The sequence below is a fragment of the Ochotona princeps genome, chromosome 10, assembly GCF_030435755.1.
Source record: "Ochotona princeps isolate mOchPri1 chromosome 10, mOchPri1.hap1, whole genome shotgun sequence".
Taxonomy (NCBI): Eukaryota; Metazoa; Chordata; class Mammalia; order Lagomorpha; family Ochotonidae; genus Ochotona; species Ochotona princeps.
Genome location: NC_080841.1, coordinates 59,522,480 through 59,545,250, shown reverse-complemented (window position 1 = coordinate 59,545,250; position 22,771 = coordinate 59,522,480). Strand labels below are relative to the sequence as shown.

Below are 22,771 nucleotides of genomic sequence, written 5' to 3'. Positions count from 1 at the left end.
TCCATTCTTTCTTCTAATTCTGACTTCAAAATAGATAAATCTTTTAAACATTACCACACGATAAAATAAAAGCCTCCTGCTGAGGTGACCATGGTCCTACAAGATCTCACCTTTCCACTGGGGCCCTCCATTCCTCCCACGTGGCTGGCCCCAGGCAAGAGTTGTCCTACCTGACTGCGCATCCGTTCCTTGCAAGTTCTGCATCACTGTTTCCGGTCCCATGGCAGCCGACATGCTGTGGGTGTCCTCCAGCCCGTTCACGTGAAGGGCTGACTTCCTCAGCTTCATAGAGGTGAAGGGGGTGAGGAAGCGATAGTTCACCGCCAGGGCCTGAGCCTGCTGCCTCAGTCGCTCTCTCTCCTGCTCATCACTGCTCTGCAACCATGAGCTCCGCAGCTGCTTCAGCGTGAGATAGCTCCAAAGGCGCTCAATGTGATTGGAGCCCTTTTTGGCATCCCCATCAGCCACAGGCCTCCCTGTGACGTCACTCCCCATCTTCTGGGGCCCCACGGGCACGTCCTTTTTCAGGATGACGAATTTCTTACTGTTGCTGGCCGTGACCTCCACGTGCAAGTGATCCAACTTCTGGTTTGTAAGTTTCCCAGCAATGATGATTTCTGAGCCATTGAAGTAGTTGGGAAACAGGGTTTTGGTGGCCTGTTCCACTAGGCCGGGGGGATAGTCCATGCGGATGTCAGAAAGGAGCGGTGTCCGGATCTCATCATAGAAGCTGCAGCAGAATAACAGCAAGAATCAGGCATTGTGGAAGCAACTGACTGTCTCAGGGGGGTGGGGCTCATTTTACAAGTGGCAGGTCCAGTCCCGTAGCCCCTACAATATTTATGATGGGGATCATTCCGCAGCAGTCTGAATATCACTGGGGAAATAACACCCACGTCTCTCCAGGGTTCTCAGCCTCATCTTCAACCACTCTGCTTATGATCTTACAGGAGTTTATAACCTCCCTCCCTGAAATTTCCACCCTTTGGTCTCCACTACTTCTGCAACAACACAGGTTTAATCTGGTCCACTTCAACATGGGCTTTCTTCTAGTTTATCCTGATAAATGGCTGGTAAATGGAGGTGATACTGACCTAATTTCAACCTTGTAGTTAAGGATAACACTAAGGGAAGCAGGACAATGAAATGGAAGGAACCTGAGTCTCTGAATGTCCTCACCGGGCAGGATCTAGCCTGTCCCATAGAATAAAAGAGAGTGAAATATTTGGCCATTTCTAGATGGCGTGTCTGCATTGCACACCTTTGAGATCTATCATGAACAAGTTTGCATTAATATAACTAAGAAGTATCTGTAAACACACCTAAAGCTCATTTGGTTTCCTTTTAGATTATACATGCCACACGTGCAGATTGAATCACGCCATGTTGAACTTGAGACTTCATTCAGTCAGCAACAATGTCATAGGCTATTTGGCCAAAGGATTGAATTCTAACTGGGAAGATATTTCAGAACCCAAGTCCTAATCTCTAAGTAAAAAACATGATCATATAATTAGTGCTCAAAATGGAAATAACACTACCTCTCTTGCCTCCCTCATGGGCAGCATACATATACTAGCAAGATCTTCAAATTGTTAAGAATGTGATCAAAACCATAATCACTTGTGAATCCATAATCCAATGGCAGTTCAAAAAGGTTATGGAAAAACAGAACTAAATGATAAGTTTATCTCATGTAAAAAAAAGTTTGATTCATGCATGGTTTTTCCTAATACTGATTTTGCATGAACTTTTTGAAGACCCCTTATATGGAATAGCCACTGTGCTAATACACAGAAAGATTTCTTGTGGGTTTCTGTTATGATCTTCCTTTTATAGATAAGGAAACGAAGGCCAAGACAGTCTTAAAGTTCTGCCTAACATCACAAAACAGGATCAAAATTTAGACACACATCTGCCAGGCTTCAAAAAACGCATGGTGGTGTTTTGCTCATGCCCAGCAAACATGAGGTTAATAAGCAGTGAAACAGCCTCCTCTTGGGGTTACTCAGTGAAAGCAATCTTTCAGGGCCCTCAGAGACTCTCTCATGACCCTGTCAGGACAGACACAGACCCAATGAGCTGTGCACCAGCATTCTCTTCCTCGTGGATATGCCGTGTGAGACCACAGTTCTCCAGGGACAGTTTCTCCAGCAGTTTAACGTCCACGTCGTTCCCAATGCCAATGGTGAAGATGCAGACCTGACCGCGGGCTGCCTCCTTGGTATTATTGAGAATCTTGAGGGTGTGGGTCTCCCCAGCAGTGGGTTTCCCATCTGTGAGGAAGACGATGAGGGAGACACTCCGGTCTTCGATGTCATTATGTGCCACGTAGTTGTTGAGGAGCCTGATAGCTGTCTGAAGGGCCCCGTTGATATCTGTACCTGCGGGACACCAACACAGGACAGTTCAGGCTTCCACACTTAGCTTTCAGATTGTACCTGTATGCACACTCAGACCTACAGTTAACACTCAACTTTCAAACTTCACAGGAATGAGCTATGTGCGACAAGAAATCACTTCCATTCATATAGGATGGTGCCAGGTTCTAAGGCTTGTCTCAAATGTTGAAAAGGGTATATTAAGTGAACATGAATGGGACAAGATTATCCCACCTAAAAAACTTTCAGGATTATCTCTTGTTGGAACCCCACAATGGAAGGAGGCATTACAGTTTATACCTTCTGCCCTATCATTGCACCTTTAGTGGTACTTGTCATCAAAACTTCTAATATGTCTATAGCAAGTGCTGAACAAATTTGCTTGGTGGATAAAGAAATGGATGGTTGGTTGGCTGAGGGTGACACTAGGAGGTAAAATGAGTCTTCAGGATTAGCCAAGAATGTCATTTTACCAAGCTAGCATAAACAAGCAAAACAGAATTCTTACTGTAACATGAACTCCTATTTTCTTTGTTGTTGGTTAATGTCTTGAAATAAAATCGATATATAAAAAAATCAATTTAATTCCAATGAATTTTTTTATGTACTTGAAGTGTAAAGTCACACACACACACACACACACACACACAGAGAGAGAGAGAGAGAGAGAGAGAGAGAGAGATCTTTCATTCACTTGCTTACTATCCAAATGCCTGCAATAGCTAGTGCTGGACCAAGCTAAGGCCAGGAGCCCAGAACTACATGCAGGTCTCCCAAGGGTGGCAGAGACCTAAGTAGCTGGGCCACCACCTGCACGTTAGCAGGAACACATGGATCATAAATGGAGAAACTGGAACTCAAGCTAGCATTCCAAGTTGGGCTGTGAGCATCCCAAGTGGTGGTTTATTCCACTGTATCACAGGACCTACCCTGGTGGTCTTGATTTCAAGGCTTGAGATAAAGCTTATATATCAGATAAACTACCCATTTTTAATGTCAATTTACTATTTCTAACAAGCGTCTAAACTTTTGTAACTTGTCATCATCCATAATTCTGACTGAGTGCTTGCTATCTACCTGCAGAATGTACCATGGTTGATATAACCAGTTCATTTCCCTCACTGCTTTAGACCTTCAGAAATCCTGGCTAAAAAATATAGAAGGTCTGATGTCTGTGACAAACGTACAAAATTGTTGCTAAGATGCACACGGTACTTAAAGGGAATGGAAAAATTACAGCTGAAGCAATGGTCACTGTTCCTTTATGCTCATTAATTTGCCTTTGTTCGTGTCCAGTCTAATTTTATGTTGCCTCTCCAAGTGTGGGCATGAATTAACCAGCAGGTGTTTATTTTCTCTTTAATCTGCATTTAGCAAGTGTGCCAAATCTCTCACTCTGCTTTACGGTGTAGAAGAGCCAAGGCAAAGGATGGATTTAGCTTCCTGATGCCACAAAGACACTGCAGGGCTTGGAAGCAAACCTGTGGTAAGGAAGACTCTCCTGCCTGCTCAACAGCAGCAATTAAGAGCTCTCCACAGTGAGATTCCTACAGCACTTGCAGAACCACTTATCTCACCAAAAGCTTCCTTGGAGGCATCAAACAACCAAAGGGTGAGCAAGAGGGATTAGTCAACAGGGTAAAAATAATGGTCCCATCGGATGCTTACTAGGGACTTGCTACATGCCTGCACCATTCTAAGAGCATTAATTATATTGTAACTCATTCAACGCTAATAGCAATTCTATTATCCTCTCCATCGGCAGAAAGCAAATTGAGGCATGCAGAGGCTAAATGGCCAGTAGTTAGCAGAGTTTGAATCAAGTCCAGAAAGCCTGACTTCACAATTGATGTTCTCAGCACTTAGACAAAAGCTGCTTCATTTGCTGTTCACCTGCTGAGATTGGAGAAATGAAGTAGAGAAAAAGGCAATCAATGGATTTCTAAGGTTTGAATTTCAGCACATAATAGATATTAGCTTGTTTCAAAACATGATTATCAACCCTTCCCATCACATTCACACTGTTCTAATACCAGTGGCACCATTTCAATAAGCTCAACTGAATCAATATTGGTGGAGCTTGTACTACATGCCAGGGACCACGTTAGGAACACAAGCGGCTCTACAAAAATGGAGAGGAGCCTCTTCCCTCAAAGGCTTTACCATCTCGCCAACTTACTGCAGCAGATCATTATCATAATATTAAACATAATCTGATTTCTCCCATCAGCCAATCAAACCTCTCAACTACTGTTAAACTCCTGTTTTGCAGACTGTTGGAAAACCTTACTGTAAGTCAAAGTACTGGTTAAGCAAGATCAAGTTACAGATGAAGTTCATTTGGAAAATTGTGTTTTTGTTATGTATAAGAAAGAATGAATATCAGGAGGCTGAAAGATCCCGGAGGGAAGAAAGTGTACTAAGTGTTTTATATCTTTCCAGATAATTAAGATGTCAACTCCTTGAGATGGTGTCTTTGTAAAGAGCCTTTAGCACAGAAGTTAGGGGTCAGGACCAATCCCATTAATTACTCCAATACTAAGCATGTCTCCTGTGTCCAAATCTGTTTAGAATTCAGTAACAGGAAGAGTAAGACCCAGGTTGTGAGCTGAAGGAATGTGCTCAGTCTGATCTCTGAGTTCTTCACCATCCATTCTCTTCTCTCTTCACTCTCTGCACCCTCACCTGGGCAGCATACCTAAGAGAAGCCCTAGACCACTCAGTGCCTAGCAGCCTGCCTCTCACACTTTACACTCACAGCACCTGCCAGGCCACCAGGAATGTCATATTGCCTCGATCTGTTGCAGCCTTGCTAAGAATCTACTTGTTTCTGTTTATAGGGTAGTTCCATATGCTGCTGTCTTAAAGTGGAGGGGATTCAGGCACACAAAACACTGGGTCAGTCACTCATTTGAATTTAATCCTCTACCCAAGAATAAATTACAAAAGCATTCTCAGTATCCAGGATGTGTAAGATAACCCAAGCTTCCAAACACCCATCAGATATTTTTTTTGCCATAACTTCATCAACACTAAATTTATAAATTTGGGATTCAGAGAATCATAAGTTCCTGGGAAAGCTCTCACCTTTCCTACAATCCTCAGTTTTCCAGTCCTGGTCTCTTGGCAGAAGAGTTTCTACCACCCCATAAAAGCTTATTGAGAAAAAGGAATTATTTTTACCTCCAGTGGGTGACATATGATGAATATAGATTTTGCCATCCCTGATATTGTTAGGAGTGACTGAGATCAATTGGTCCTTCCACACTTTAATTCGGTTGGAAAATCCAATGATACTGAAACGGTCTTGGGGTCGGAGATCATGTAGAATAGTGAAGAGCGCATCTTTAGTCTAGGTAAACAAAAAAGTAAAACCAGTCACATCCAATCACATTTAGTCCACTTGTCCCCGGCTTGGAAATGACATAGCAGGAGCAATTACAGGGTTCAAATTCAGGACCTATTAGGACAGTTGGCAAAATGTCCAGAAATGTGTTATCTCGCTGGGAAAAGAAATGGCACCAAATGTCACAATTTTTTTTTACCAGATATGAACAAGAATCTATCCACTATATAAAATTTCACATGCTGTTACCAACCGCTGCGTATCAGGCCTCTGTATCCTCACGGTTTCTAATCTCTTGGCCTGGCATGTCCTTTCCTGCTGCCTTACCACCATCTTTCACCTGACAAACCCCTCGTTTTTCTTCAAAACCTAACTAAGTGTGCTCAATTCTTTATCTGAAATTTATTCCAATTTCCCCCCAAATAAGCTGATCATGCTGGTGACAATGGTGAAGTCAGTGGTGATGATACTAACAGCACTTTCTAGGAGATTCTACAACCCATGCATTATGCTAAGTACAAAGGTTGGGGTGATCGACAGAGGTAAAGTGACTATCAGTATTCTCAGTTTACAAAGTGGACAACTAAGGAATCGAGGGGGCTACACATCATGCTCCGTGACAGCCTGTGTTAAAACACAGCAAGTCTGACTCCAAGGCCAATAAGAGGAGCAGGATCACCAGCACTACGACTGATGGAGCTAAGATGCTGAACTATCACCATCATCATGTGCAGCTCACGTCAGAATTGATCCCTTCTCGGTCCTTGTGTCTTAGCAGACTCTGTAAATTTCTTTCTCTTTGTTTCTGGCAGAAGTTAATGGATTCATCTCCTGTAACATCCTCACAGAAAGCACTGTATGCATTCTGTATCCACCCCGGAGCGAGTACAATGACTCTGTTTCATTTAATACATTTTCACATCCTACATGGGGTGGCTTCCCACCCCCAGTTCTCCCAGGAGAAAAGAAAGGAATTGGAAATGTTTATTTCCCTTAACCAGGCTAGGCCCCCTCCCTTGTGCTCTGACCTCTCCTTCTGGCACTGCCTTTTCCCAGAGGGGACTCCTGGGGCAGCAGTTTCTTGTACTTTTACAACCTATTGCCCACCCCCAGGAAATGTGTCAAAACACCCTGTGATCCATACTCAAAACCAATCAGCACTCCCTCCAAGAAACTGTAATTATTTTTATTCAAGAGGCAAAGAAGCAGAGAGACAAAGGGAAAGACTTTCCATCTGCTGGTTCATTCCACAACAGTCTGCAACAACAGGACTGGACCAGGCAAAAGTCAGGAGCCAAGAACTCCATCCAGGTCTCCCATGTAGAGTGGGGCTCAACCATTACAGCCATCATCTGCTGTCTCAGTAGGTGGCATTAGCAAGAAGCCGAATTGCAAGTGGCAGAGTTGGGACTCTGCCAAGAACTCTGATATGGCATGTAGGTATCCCAGGTAGATCTTAACCTCTAGGTCAAATATCTATGCTTGGAAAGCATTTAAGGTGTCTACAAGATGTTCGTTCAACAAACCAGCTCCCCTCCTTGACACTTCCTGCTCTGCTTCCTGGGCACATGCTGGGTCTCCTCCCTCTTCCCAGTGCTCCTTTGGGCCAGGCTTATCCTCCTTCTTGACTTCCCCAGCAATGGAAATCTTATAGTACTTTTATCAGCTGAGTCCTTCAGCCTGACACTCAATCCACCCTCTTCCTCCAAAGGAGTTCATCCATCCTTGCAGCACACCACCTGTCATCGTTGTCCTGTTTCTTCCAGACTTATTTCAGAGGCCATTCTCTCATTAGATCCACTGACTCTTATTTCCCCTCTATGTTTCTCCTCTGCTGCTTTCTACCCAATCTTCTTCCTGACCCATCTGTAACCTCAGACCCTTTAGTACCCAACCCTAGAATTCTAACTCTCCTTCCTAAACATTCCTGTGACAATTGTTGTTTTTGCCAGTACAAAAATATTATTCTCTGTGTATTTCAGATTAACACATAAAACTCATCTAATCCAATCCACCCAGAGACAACTACTCTTAAAATGGTGACATATCACAGACCCCTTTAGAAACTTCTGTTGCAAATATGAATGCGTGTGTGTGCACATGTATGTGCCAGGGTGCAATTTTAAAGGAAATTGCATCATTTGTACATCATGCTATAAAGTGTTTGCTTATCACACATAGTCTTCATGTCAATAGGTAAATGTACAAGGATATTCAAAAGTTAATAGGATATATATTTGTGAAAAATTATACCAAAATATATTTATCTTTTAATTCCATTGTCTTCTAATTCTTTAGAGTACCTTTGTTTGTCATGCCAGTTTAGTGGCAGCACAAAAGGTTGCTGTACGGACACACTATACTATTTCTGAATACTCAAGCAACATCACTATGAAGCTCATCATTCACATACTTGCATTCACTCTCTCCTCAAGGTGAATTCCCATACAAGGCAGTGGAGTGACAAAGGGTTTGCGCTTTTAAAAGACAAAGTATTCTCATGTTGTTGCCAGAGTAGACTTTCAGCCATTGTCTAGTTACTTATGATGATTCTCCACTGTCCTCAGCATAAAGTTTAAGCTCATCTTTAGACACAAAATCCTCCATGATATAAACAGTCCCATTCTATTGCTCTAGCTTTATTTTCTGCCATTCCCACTCCCACCATAGACTCTGAAGTTTATTTCCCCACCCTTCTCTGGCACATCATGCTTTTCTCTTCACCTCCTGCCTTTATACAAATTGCCCTACCTCATTTCCTTTCTTCTCTACCCGTTGAACTATGGTTTGTCCATCAGGACCCGCCTGGCATGGCCCTTCCTTAGTGAGCCATCCCTAACTCAGCCATGATGATAGGCTTCATCCTCTGCTCTCCATTTTTAAAAAAGATTTATTTATTCTAATTGGAAAGTCAGATATACACTGAGGAGGAAAGACAGGAAGATCTTTTGTCCGATGATTCACTCCCCAGGTGACCACAATGGCCAGAGCTGAGCTGATACAAAGCCAGCAGCCAGGAGCTTCTTTCAGGCCTCCCACGCGAGTGCAGAGTCCCAGAGCTTTGGGCCTTCCTTGACTGCTTTCCCAGGCCACAGGAAGGGAGCTGGATGGGAAACGGGGCTGCTGGTATTAGAACTGGTGTCCATATGGGATCCCGGTGAGTTCAAGGCGAGGACATTAGCTGCTAGGCCACCACACCGGGCCCTGCTCTCCATTTCTGAGTGCACACATCCACTATGGCACTTCCATGTAGTATTCCCATTGCTCTTTCATGTGCTTTTCCACCTCGGGACTTCTGCTACCGCTGTTCCATGTGCCAAGAATATGTCCTCACAATGTGAACTGTGGCTGCTTCCTTCTCAGGTTTGAGATTCGAGTCTTCCTTCATCTCACAAAAGAGCCTGTACCTTGCCTTCCCACCTCACCCAGCTGTTCTCAATCATGGATCCATGCTTTTTCTTCAAAACACCGATTAAAAGAAGGCAATTCTTTGTGCATTTGCTCATCTGTCTAGCTCACTTTTTTGCTTGCGAGTGCAGCGATTTTTGTTCTGTTTGATCAGTCATTCTATATTTAATACCTAATAGTGCAAAGCCTGAAAGAAATGCTTGACAAATGTCTCCTGATAAAGAGGGGAATAAATTGCCTGTGTGACCCATCAGCTAGGGTATTCCTCAAAACATTTCTGTCTTCTTCGGCCTGTCCTAATTTCTTGAGACAACAGTAGAGACGGAGGAGGAAAAGAAACAGAACGAGAAGCAGAGACTGAAGAGGGATGAATCAGAAAACAGAAGCCTTAGAGACAGAGACGGGGTGGGGTTCTGCTGGTGAATGCCAAATACATGAGGATAGCATGACTGAGCCCTTAGCAACTGAGATAATCCCCATGCGAGGGTGTGCAAGAAATTCAGAGCCACCCAACAGACAAGCAACATCAGCTCACTGTGTCCAGCAGATGCTGGTGGGGAGCCCCAGTGTGGCCTCAGGAGGCCTCAGCCAGGGAACCCACGACACTGGGCTCCTGTCTCTTCCTTCCACTTAGAACCAACACACTCCCATGGGAGCATCATGTGGCCTCAATCTCAGCCCCCGGCAAAGTGTCGAGATGTGGAGAGGTCAGTAGGCCTGCGGTTGAGGACAACAGCAAACAGCAGCTGTTCGTGAGACTGCAGCTCTGGGAACCCTGTTCTGAGTCTCTGCTGGGGCCTTGAGCTAGCCACACTGCCAAGGGCGGGGCACGAAGAAGGGGCCCTGTTCTGTCAGCAGCTGGTTTCTTCAGGGAGCCTTAAATAGAGCACTAAAGACCTGGAGAAGAGCCAGCCTGGCTCCCTTGCGGGCATTTCCCCTATCGGGATGAATATTCTGCTTTAGGAATGGCTGGCCAAACTTCCACCCCTCAGCTCAGCAACTGCAGGTTCCTCATGACCTTGTAAGGCCTCCACTGGGACTTACCCTCACATGCACTGAGGGAAGGCGGACTCTCACTTGCTCGATTTCCCATTGCATCTGGGCCATTTGTATTGCCTCCCACCCTCATCCCAAAGGGGCCCAGGCACCCTCCACCTTCTGTTAACTCCTGCCTTGCTCTTTACTCCCCTTCACTGTGTTGATCGCCCCCCAGAGCTCTGCCTTCTAAGGCTTTAGTGGAATTTGGAAGGTGCACACACGACAGAGTTAAGGAAAGTGGGCTCATGCTGATCTTTCTGTGCACTGTGTTTACACGATAAGATTAACAGAACCCAATCAAATGTCGTCCAAGAGTACAATCCAGAGGATGGGGTAAGCACATTCCAGAAAGATCAGAAGACTCTCAGAGAAGCAGGGAATGTGTTACATGTGTAACCCAGTTACTGTGAAGACCTGAACTGCCCTGAAATCAAGGGGCATCACATGACAGGTTGGATTAGACTGCTGTAACATTGTCCCCAAACCTGAGTGTACAGGCTCGCAAACAAGAAGTGCTTCAGACATTTCCAGTACAGGTAATTGGGCCACTTATTCACAGTGTCCTTTTAGAAAAAAAATTGTTTTTGATAGTTCTATAGGCTCAGGGGTTTGCGCTCCCATCTTCCGAAATTTCTCCTCTAACTTTCCCCCACACCCTCACCCCAGACAGTTATTACAATAGTACAGTCCTTCAGCAACAGTCACAAGTCCATCATTCTGCTATTTAAGTGTATCGTGACATTGTAGTTGTAGACAATGGTAGAAAGTTCCAAAGTAAGCTTGGGCTACCAAATAGCATACCCCAGGAAGTCACACCCCTGAGATGTCTTGCCCTGTCCCCAAGGCTCCCTCTAGTGGCTTTATATATCAGAAAAGAGGAACCCCAAATACACTTCCTGAACTAGATAACGATGCCCCTCCACATAAGATTTATTTATTTTTTTTTTGCGCAGGTGATCAGAGGAGACTGTGGAAACGTCTTCCTTGGCTGCCTTTTAAAATAGGCACACAAAATTGATGACTTTATGTGTTGCATAGAGTTTCCATGGAGATAGATACAACTAGGGGCAGAGGTCTAATCTGCAAGAGAGGTTCAATGTCTGATGCCAGAAAATTACATTTGCTCTTAAAGGCTATAGGAATAGTTGCCAACAAGTCCTCATCCTCACTTGTTCTTTTCTTCCTGGACAGGGATGAAAGCTTAACTGGAGATAATACAGAGAGAAGAGGGACTCTGCTCTTGCATAGTCAACTGCCAGGTAGTAAGACAGGTGGGAGCAGTTACTCAATCTTGGAAAGATCAGACTGCTGCCAAAAGGCAGGAAAACCAAACCCTGTGCCTAGGAAAAGAAAAATCAGTAGTTTCCGAGGGGCCCTGCTGAGCAAGAAAACAGGATTCTCAAAGAGACACACAAGCAAGAGGAACAGTGTTTTTCCTTTTTGGAGTGTGTGCTCCATCCCAGGGACAAGAGCCCATAGTCAACAGAAATCTACACTCTACTGATAGAGTCAGCAAATACTGGTCCTCATACATAATCAGAGAAAGGTTGTAAAAAAAAATCTAGGTTCTGTTTGGAAGGAGGGGCAGGGAAGACCAACAAAATAGATATATATATTTGGGTAGCAAGGGAGTATCTAGACCCTGGTGCAAAGCTTGAACAAAATTTCTTATAATACCAGTTACTTAGAATTTCAAAGTGCAGGGATTCTCCTGTGCTTAAAATGAGTTTCTGGAGATGAATTCCTTTTCTATGTACTTTCCTTGGATCACATGGAGAAAAGAAGTATTTAAAAAAAACAGTGTCTTAGAAGTTCATTCCAGCTCTGCCTTAGATGGACTAGTAAATAAGTCTTTTAATCCCTCTCCATTTAAATTCTTGCTGGCTCAAGGAGGGACATAATGAATTAAATTCTCTGCTCCAGAGTCTGCCTCCATGCTACATGGCCAGCAATAGTCTCTTGTTCTAGTGGCTCCTCGGGAAGGACAATGACACAGTCATGTCTGACAGTGCCTGTTAATAGAAGACCTGGGCTCTAGACAGTCCCCATCCCATTCTTCACTTGCAGGGAAGTAAGTTTCCTGCATTAAGCTACACTGGGGACAAGGGATGGAATCTTTCCCTTCCTTTCCTCTCTGTCTTTCCTATGACTCTGTGCCCAAACAGCTGGTTATAGGGCCTTGGCGAAGCCTTTAGAGCAGTTGAGAATTCACTGGCATAACTACCACATCCTAAGTGATAGGTAAGTATTTCCCAAGCAGAGAAGCATCACCTAGTAAGACCCTCAGAGAGAAGCCAAGAGCCCATGAAAAACCCAGCTACCACAAGCTTTCCTTCTACTTTCATTAGTGTACCATTAATACAGCTGTCCTTAAACATTTCTGTGTTGGTGTCAAACCATAATCAATAGGAACATTTCTAACACAAAAGGCTTTTGTACCATAAACCCTATGTTGCTGGGCTAAGGAGAGCCCATGATATCATAGATGGATCCAAGTTCAAGGAAATTAATTACTAGCCATTCCATATTTCCAGCACAATAATGGTACTATTCTCCTAAGTCATCTCATGGCTTGCTTCATTCTAAAATGTTAACTGAAAAGTTGGCATTTTTTTCTCTTCTGCATCTACACAGTCTTTTTGAATGAACCCAAAATAAAGGTCTTCTAAAATGAACAGTTTAACGTAATACAACAAAGGAATCAAAGACAGTCTAAAGTCTGATTTGGTAGATGGAAGAGAATCATGATCAGCAAATACATACCATGAAAACAGTCCTAACGAAATATGCCTAAGACAATCTGAGGCCCCGTGTCAGCCTTTACTCTTTCCAAGGTGACCAGAGATAACAGACACTGGAGAGAAGAGCCAGAAGAGTGTATCTGTACTGTCCTCCGGATGGCCTCAGAGGGAAGCAAATTTCCATGCTATTTAAGGGACAGATTGTGACTCCATTGAAGTTTGCAACAAGAGAATCAGAATGTAACTGAATGAAAATATCAACTGTTCCCAAATTGACCATGTCACTGCTCCATACAACCCCCTGTCACTCACACACAATATTGTCCCAAGGTCATTCCCGGAGTCCCAACCACAGCTCGGACTTCCCAGCAGATACCATTGACCTATGAGTATCTTCAGCAGGAGTGTTTTAAGACTATGCTAGTTTAGGATCACAAAAATACCTTTCAATGGTAGCATAAACTTTTAACACACTCAGCTAGTCTTTCAATGATTTACAGGAACACTTTCTGAAATCTTATAGGAAGTAAGGCCATAAGTTGAAGTAGATCATTTTCCCATAATATGTATTATGTCTGTATCATTGCTCTACTTTCTAAAAATCTAGGGGTCCAACTTCCTGTTAATGTGCCTCAGAAGTCAGCATTAGATGGCTGATGTACTTGGGCCCCTGTCATACATGTGACAGACCAGGATGGGTTTTGGGCTCCTGGCTTTGGCTTAACCCAGAGCTGGATACTGTGGTCATTTGGGGAGTGAATCTATGGATGGAAGTGGTGTGTGTGTGTGGGGGGGGGGGGGTCTGTCTGTCTCTCTGTTGCTGTCTTTCAAATTAAAAAAAAATTATAATAATCCTTTCTTTAATAATCTAAGAGGTAGGCATTTGCCCTCTTGGTGAAGATATTGGTGAGGATGTCCATAGTGCACGTTGGAGTACCTGAGTTTGATTTCTGACTCTAGTCAGCATAGACTGTGGCAGGCAGAACTGGTAACTTAAGTAATTAAATTCCTGTCACTCACCTGTGAGACATGGATTGAATTCACAACTCCCAACTCAGACTTAGCCCAACCACCCCTGCTGTTGATGTCTGTAGAACAAATGAGTCAATGGGTTCTCTCTCTCTCTCTCTCTCCGTCTCTCTCTCTCTCTCTCTCTCTCTCTCTCTCTCTCTCTCTCTCTTTCTCTCCTTACCTGTCTTTGTCTCTATCCCTTTCAGTCCTTCTGCTTCTCTAATTAAAAAGAAAAGTAATGAAGTCAAAAGTTAAAGAAAAAAAACTAGCAACTGATTGGATGCAGACGAAAAAAACAAAATGTTAAAAAAAAATAATACTGTTCCAGTGACTACAATTGAAGTAAAACTTCAAGAGTTGTGAAAACATGTGGTGGAGGAAACCAATGACAACATAATCCCTGGTCTCCTCCTGTTAGCTCGCTCAGCCTTCGGTATCTCCTGTAACAAACTACATTATACTAAACTAAGCATTAAAAGTGACAAGAAATAGAAAATAATAGGTGGAAGTGTTGTCTATGTCAAAATTTGAAGGACTTTATTAAAAGAAACAAACTTTTTTTTTGGCCAGCCCAATGGTTCTCTTTATAGAGAGTGCAGAAATGAATGAACTTCCTTTATATAAAAATCTTTGTGACACAGAGACCATCGTATCTTGCAGCATTTTCAAACACTTTAATAAATGCTAAGTATTAGCTTGAAAGTTCACCTAAGAGTAAATGTAGGAAATACTTTTTCTTTGGTGTCAACAATTTAATATTCATAACTTTATGAAAAGCATATTTCTTAAACTAAGCAAAATCATGGGGTACTTGCATCTAAAAATGTCAATTAAAGCTACTGTATTTTACTATTTAAGTTCTAATCTGGAATGTTCTTTTATGCCAGTACTATGCTGGCTAATATTACAACTCTAAAATTTTTTTATTTATATATCCAATCTGTATAAAAACATAAAACGGATATTTTCCCAGAGCAACATAAAACATAAAACGGATATTTTCCCAGAGCAACATAGAAAGTGCTTCTATAGTAAAGGTTCAAATTTAAACAACAATAGCATTTCAGAACTGTTTCTAATGTAGCATGGTTGCTGAAGACTAAGTTCTGGCTAACTCCAACCTAACTTGATACACTTTAAAGAAGTCTGAATAGCTTTAGATGTTAGAACATGTTTGCAATGTAAACCTAAGCAAATTCCATCAGTCTTCATGTTTGAATAACATTAGCTTAACTTGAGAAGCAAACTAGGTCATCGCAATGCTTTGGCTCATGTTGAGATTTGTGATCTCATGTTTTGACTTTGCTTTGACAAATATATCAAACATTTACCTAATAATATCATTATACATTTTTCTAAAGCATTCTTCGCCAATAACATTTCCATGATTCATTATAATGTGTTAGGAACAATGTTTTTTCACACATCGTATGAAAAAAAAACCTCAAAACTGGTTGAACATTTGGAGTAAAAGCTATCCAGGGGCACTTGGGATATCTGCATTCTGTATCAGAGTGTCTGGGCTCAAGTCCAGGCTATACTCCCCATTCCAGCTTCCTCCTAATGCAGATGCAGGCAGTAAATAAGTGATGGCTGAGATAGGTGCATTTCCAATTGCTCTCATGGGACAATCAGACTGAGTTTCTGGCTCTGGATTCAACCTGGCCCAGCTTCAGCTATTGTAGGCATTTTGGGAATGAAGCAAAAAATGGGACACCTCTGTGTGTGTGTGTGTGTGTGTGTGTGCGCGCGTCTGTGTGTGTCTCCAGCCTTACCTCCCTCCCCTTCAAGTAACTTCAATAAATTAACTAATGTTATGAAAGGAAAATTGAAGAATGCTCAGATTTTTGTCCTCTTCCTGTTAAAGGTTAGTCCTGCTAAGAATTTTACACTTATTGTCAATCCTGCATTTCCCGTTCTATCCAAGAACATAACTGTAGTATACAGTTTTGGTTGTTCGCCCAAAACACAGTTTCCCTCTATCTACAGGCTCCGGATGTCGATTGCCTGGTATGGCTCCTGCCCCAACAAGAAGCAAATAAGATGATGTTAATGAAGTGAAGGTCACCATGAGTTGACACATCTCCTTTGTGAACTACTTTTCACTACCCAGTGTTCTCACATGGTGACTGACTAAAACAGTGACAATCTTAGTCACCAGTACCTGGTTTACATTCTAAATTGATACTTCCCAACTGCTTGTGTGAATTCTGGACCCTGGTCAGTTATTGAGGTCTGACCTTCTGACTGCCTTTGCCTCATTCAACTTTTTCCCATAAATCCATTCCCATGATTCCTGTTTCTTTGACTTACATCCACCCCATGCCTCTCACTATAAATCCCATGGCTGTGCCTTGCCAAACACCGAGAGCAGAAAATACAAAGCATGAAGAGACTGTGAAAGCTAAACTGTGGAACAATTATGGAAGAAGTAAACACAGTTTATCAACAAATGTAGATTGTATAAACTCATGCAAGAAAATATTTAGAAGTCCAGTCATCTTCCATCAGGCTAGAGGAGGAATGATACCTCCCACATTTCTTTCCACCTTCCTATACTCTGAAAGCCACCATGAGACTGGAGGAATTTTTGTTAAAGGAGGGAAGGGACTATAAAATATGATCAAGTTAATTGTTGAGAGTTAGGATCCATTGGTTGCTTTCTCTTGTCTTCCTTATTTGCACTAGGAAGTTGGATTGTTACAGCTAGTGGTACATAGGAAAGAAAATAAGGATTTCCTTGGATATCTGGAAAATATGGAACAAGTGACACCTTGCATCTCTTCCTATGGTGTCTGGCCCAGCCACCCTTAGAAGAAAAGCAAAATGGGCATCTCAACAAAGCTCTGACCAACAATAAATGTTGTACATTGACCTGAAGTCACAGACATGCTACGTGTTCCAGAGATTTGAACTAGTAGAGAGGATGTAGAGAGATGGATAATCAAAACATCCCTGGCTACATCTGACCTTTAAAACCCCATTTCTACCTTTCTGGACCCACAAATCTGGCTTTGTTTTCTTCAAGTCCAGTCCCTTCTCCAAATGAGCTTAACTGCCCTCTGAACTTCTCTGAGTACTCAGCCCTACAGCTCCCAACTTTCCAGTCTTGCAGAGGCACAATACACCAAAAATGTGTAAACCAAATCTCTCCTCTCCAATATCTGCCTCACTCACCTGGCCTTGATGCTTACATTTTGAATTACAAATGTGCCTAGGAGAAGTGAATGGTATGTCATTAATTACCTGACTTGCATTTAGTTCATCATAACATTATTCTGTGAATCAAAAATTTGACATTGCCTGGGGGGTATGCAATGGACTCGAATGTTTGTGTTTCCCCAAAATCCACTGGTTCAAATCCTAACCCATGGAATGGCATTACTAGAGGTTGAGACTTTGTAAACTGAATCATTAATGCTTGAGATTGCTACCCTTATAAGAAGCTCCAGAGAGGCAACTAATTCCTTCTGCCGTGTGAAGTAAAAGCTAAAAGACACCTCAGTATCAACCAAAAGCAGGCCTTACCAGACATGGAATCTGCTGGCACTTTAATACTGATTGTAAGGAATGCATTTTTGTGTTTATAAGATACTAGCTGATGGCATTTTGTTTCAGCAGCTAAAAAAACTAAAATACACATTATAACATCACTAAAATTTCACTGTTTGTTAATAGCAGAGGAAGGGCTATTAATTACTTTTAATTTTAAGTTTGCCCCCTTACTTCATAGATTTCGCTAACTCATCTTTATCACCACTCTTGAAGCACTAGAAGCTGCTATAATTTATCAAAGTTTGGAGTTGCATTATGAACACATCCAGGTTAAAAAGGGGAGGTGCTGTTTCAGAAGAATCAAAGAAATACTGTATCTACAACATAAGTCATCTTTTGCTCACATAGCTTTTTCTATTCCCTAAATTCTTTCTATCATCTATGCATCACGTTGGGTTTGAACAAAGCGTGGTTGCTCTGTTTCTTTCCCCTAGCAAACCTACCTAAAATTCTTCATTAAAGTGACTGATACATGAGGTACTCCTTGCATGTGTCTTCTCTTGTTTCCGTGTGTTTTGCACATCCTATTCATCTCTGTGTGTGTACCCTCTCCACATCCCCTTCATTTAACTAACTTCCAAGAAACTTGTGAACCCCATTCAGTTACGCATTCAGCACTCTCTACTCCTGTCATCCCAAAGAGCTGATCACTACCCCACTGTGCAATGACTGCACCTTACCCAAACCTCTGTCAGATAATACACTTTGCATTCAGTCTTTGACTTTATCTTCTTCCCCTCTGACCTGCTGGAGAGAAAAGTCCCCGTCATACTTATCTTTGTATTCCCCAATCCTAGCCTCTCTCCTGTAGCACACAGTCAATGTTTGTTTCCTTCCTGGGGAATCTGTGGTCTAGAGTCAAAGCCAACATGGGAAGAAAGGGAGAGTCAGATGTCCTGCACAAGAGAAGGAGGTGGAGGCATCTTCTGGCATGTGCAGCTCTTGCAGCATGAATGAGACACAGATATGCAATCTGCAGAATGACCAAGCTTTCCATATCCCGATAAGCACTTCCACATTGGTTATCTCTTTGAATTAAAGTGTTTATCTCATTGGTACTTGAAGCAATGCTTCCTTTCAGTCCCTATCTCTCCTTTCACAGAAAAACTTAGCCAGTCCCAATTTGAGACTTGAGTGAAAAAATCAGGATACCAGAAAAAGAAGCTGAGCTTTTCTGTTATTTGCTGGGGCCATGCTTTCTGGTGCATGAAACAGTGCAACCTGAGTAGCTAATGCAGAAGCAATTCATGTCCCATACTGTTAGGTATTTCTTTGTATGACAGTCATATTGTATTTATATTCAGGGATATTCAACCTTTTTTTCTGATCAAGAAATGCATTTTCTTGACATATAATTGTACATGTCTGTGGGGTACAGTGTGACAATTCAATACGTACACACAATGGATCATGATCCGATGAGAATAATTACTATTTCCATCTCTTCAAATGTTTAGCATTTCTTCATGTTGAAAGACCCCAACTCCCCTCTTTTAGTTCTTGATAAAGTATACAGTAAATTATTGTGAACTCGAATTACCCTGCTGAACTCTAGACTATTAAAATATGTTCCTTCAATGCAATTTTTACTTCAGTAAATCTTAACAAAAAAATTTAATAGGTGCATCAAATTTATTTAAAATCATCTGTGTTATCATATGTATTAACTTTACTTGGAGAGTAAAGTTGTCATTCTCCCTGATGCCTAAGGGAGAAAATATTATACCCTCCATTGACTGCCATTTATTATCTCATATTCTGAATCAGAGACCAAAACACTACCAGTTTTCCCCCCAACGGTCTTCTGTATCCTGCCCCAAATGCAAGACTTCTGTTTTACAATGTACTCTTGGGCTTGCATTCTAACTTTTTCTACTTATAACCTATTGTTTAGCAGGATTACATCACCTTCCTACACATCATCTTTTCATTTATAAAATGGAGATACCAATGTCTATTTTACTGAATTGCTAACAGATGAAACCTTTAAAATCTACCAGAGCTCTGGGTATGTACTGACGGCTCAACAATAGCTACTATGCCTTAAGACATGCAAAATGCAGGTGGTTTATGTGCTAGTATTTTTAAATTTTGTTTTGTTTTAGCAAACATCAATATTTACTAAGTACCTGGTATTAGTAAATACTTTCTCAAACTCAAGGACCTTACAGACCTATCATTCAAAGGCTGAATATAGAATGTTCTGATAGCACTTGGGGATCCAATTTAAAGCTGTGAAGAAAGAAGCCACCATTGCAGAACCACAAGCTTATCTGCTACCTGTAATGCCAACTTCCCAAATTAAAACACTGGTTCCTTGCTCATACATCTAGGAAAGCAGCAGACTATAGCCCATACTTGGATCTCTGCCACCCATGTGCAGACTCGGCTGGAGCTCAAGGCTCCTGGCTTTGGCCTGGATTAGCCCTGGCTGTTGCAAACATTTAGGGGTTAAAGACTGGATAGGATTTCTCTCTCTCTCTCTCTCTCTCTCTCTCTCTTCTCCTTTCTCTCTCTTTTTCTCTCAATAGACAGACAGATAAGTTTTCTACTCTCCCCTTCAAACAAATAAATAAATCTTTGCAAAGTAAAATAGTGAGGAAGAAAGTGATGTCCTAGAGCATAAAATGAACACAAGAATTAGTACAGTCCTTCAATCAGCTAATGCACATTTTCTCTCATTTAAACTTGACAATGACAGATAAGAAACACTGTGCTTGTTTTTCACTTTCCAATACTGTTTGTTGACCAAATGAAATGGAGAAAGGACAATAGCCCTCCTAAAGCTACATGAGAAGTTATCATTGAACAGAATAGTACACAGTGTGGCAATAAGTTCGGAGAAAATTACAGCATGAAAAACACCTGGCATATGATCCATTAGTCACTGGTTGCTTGCCAAAGAAGATCCTAGCCTGATTCCTTCATGTGAAACTGAAAGTAAAATATCTAACTCAATGGATTAAGGACAAGAAAAGAAAGTGTATGTGTTTCAGTCAAAAAAATACATTTAATAGACAAGACAGTTTTTTAATGGTACTTTCTCTTGCTCTGCTCAGCTCCTACTCTCACTGGGGCATTTTGCAAGCTCAAACTGGGAGGCAGAAATCTTGCCAGACCCAGCACCAGAACATATTCAGCCGCACAAGCACATGGGAGAGAAGCAGCCAGGCCATGTGCCAGCAACCACAGGAGGCACTGTCACTGTTCTCAAGCCAGGGCAGTCCTGGCCTCCAAGCTCACATTCTAACTAAAATTGGGACATAATCAGAAAAGGCCTGATGCACACAGCTTTGGGGCTCCCAGCTGTTGATATACTTCCTGCGGGATCTATTGCTCTAAAGTTGAATGATCTTTACAATACTTTATAAGTCAACTGCTCAAGTAACTTTTCAACATTGACTAGGGGCCCCACACTGTGGTAAGGACAGTGATGTCTTTCAGGTCTGTCAGATATGAAAGGCACCAAGAACACCCAGAAAAAAACAGTGGATAATTCATAGCACAATCCTGGTGGACCTGAGATGAACGTTCCATGTTGCCAATTTTGTGAGCACCGACGAAAGCCTTGAGCCTGGGGTGGCTTTCCTTTTCACCAGCAGATATAACATGGCAAACAGGGGTTTATGTGGAGCCAATGAAGCGTTTCACAGCACCACGACCTTCAAGAAGCTGAGAATTGCTATTGGAGTCAGCAATTTTCAAAACCACCCAAGGCAGTGAGGGGCTTTAGACACTGCTCAGACATGTGCTTGACTGGTCTAGGGTGGTTCTCCTGGAAAGAGGCCACGTTGCAACTCAGAAGCCAGCAGAGTGTTTGCCAGACTGTTGTGACTAGCAAGGAATGGGATTTTAATATTCAGGAATGAAGGAAGGCGAGAAAATAACAAATAGTCTGACAACTATCATTGGACTGGTCTTTCATAATGCCAGGGAATCCCTGTCTTCTACAACACAGCATTCTACAATGCATCTTGAAATGTAAGCCTGAACTGACTCTGAATCTATCTGCACTGCTTTCAGTAACACAGAATGGCGCTGTCTTAGCACATCCCCATGTGCAAAAAGGAACTTTAACAGTGCAGCCTGGTTCATGAGCTTTAGAATCAGATTCGAAACAGAAACCCACTCCGGTAATTTACTAGCCACATTATCTTTGCAAGGCCTCAGTTTTGTTATCAGTAAAATGACAATGATAACCAAATTGTTACAAAGATTAAATATCCTTATAATAAATAACTCATGTGCTTCCTTGGCTAATATCTGGCTTGTCAAAAATTCTCCACATTATAGTTTTTTTGAAAAGCGACCAAATTATTGCAGGTAATGCTTAGAGGGAAATTTAGAATGCGGTTACTATTGTTGTTGTTTTGTGTATAATTTGAAGGCAGAATTTATCTTTCCGAGTTACTTGGCAAGAAGGTCCTTGCTCATTCTCCTGTCCAGCTGGAATGGATATAGTTTGGGTAAATCCTAAAATGATATAGCAACTGAATGTGTGAGTCTGTCAAGCTGCCTTTGAGCTACTAGTAGTCTTTCAGTAAAGACACAGCCATCTAGAAAAGTCTCCAATCCTGAAAATTAACTGAAATAATTCCAGAACATAACTCTCCCAGGTACGTAACAGAGCAAGCCAAAACATTCTCTAGAGGAGTAGACCATCATCCTAAATCTCACACTGGTTTTGCGAACAAATTTTAAAACATAATATCCCTCATTCATTCCAAGGTAGCCAATCACACAAGAAGTGAATTTAGGGCACGGTGGCATGGCCTAGCAGCTAAAGTCCTTGCCTTGAACTTCCCGGGATCCCATATGGGCACCGGTTCTAATTCCGGCAGCTCCACTTCCCATCCAGCTCCCTGCTTGTGGCCTGGGAAAGCAGTCGAGGATGGCCCAATGCATTGGGACCCTGCACCTGCATGGGAGACCCGGAAGAGGTTCCTGGTTCCCGGCTTCGGATCGGCACAGCACTGGCCGTTGCGGCTCACTTGGGGAGCGCATCATCAGACAGAAGATCTTCCTCTCTGTCTCTCCTCTCTGTATATCTGACTTTGTAATAAAAGTAAATAAATCTTAAAAAAAAAAAAGAACTGAATTCAGTGAAAACAGCCCCTACAGAGCTTCAAAATTTGACTTATCACAGGCAGGCTTCAAAGTAACTGTATACTGTGTTGGAGAAAGTTTTAAAAAACATTGTTAAACCCTTTGGAAAATCACTGAAAGTATTAAAAACAGACAGTTTGAAAAAGAACCAAATTAAAATTCTGGAACTGAAAACACAAATAACA

General features: G+C 42.1%; 1 protein-coding gene across 1 annotated transcript in view; it reads right to left on the bottom strand.

Annotated features, from left to right (window-relative positions):
- The window catches only part of ITIH5 (inter-alpha-trypsin inhibitor heavy chain 5), an 87,025-nt gene that overhangs the window by 10,530 nt on the left and 53,724 nt on the right, over positions 1-22,771 (bottom strand). The window contains exons 8-10 of the mRNA XM_058668901.1: positions 5,565-5,733; positions 2,075-2,384; positions 171-730 (exon numbers count right to left, since the gene is read on the bottom strand). Coding sequence (XP_058524884.1) covers positions 171-730; positions 2,075-2,384; positions 5,565-5,733 — 1,039 coding nt within the window. The remainder of the gene's footprint in view (positions 1-170; positions 731-2,074; positions 2,385-5,564; positions 5,734-22,771) is intronic.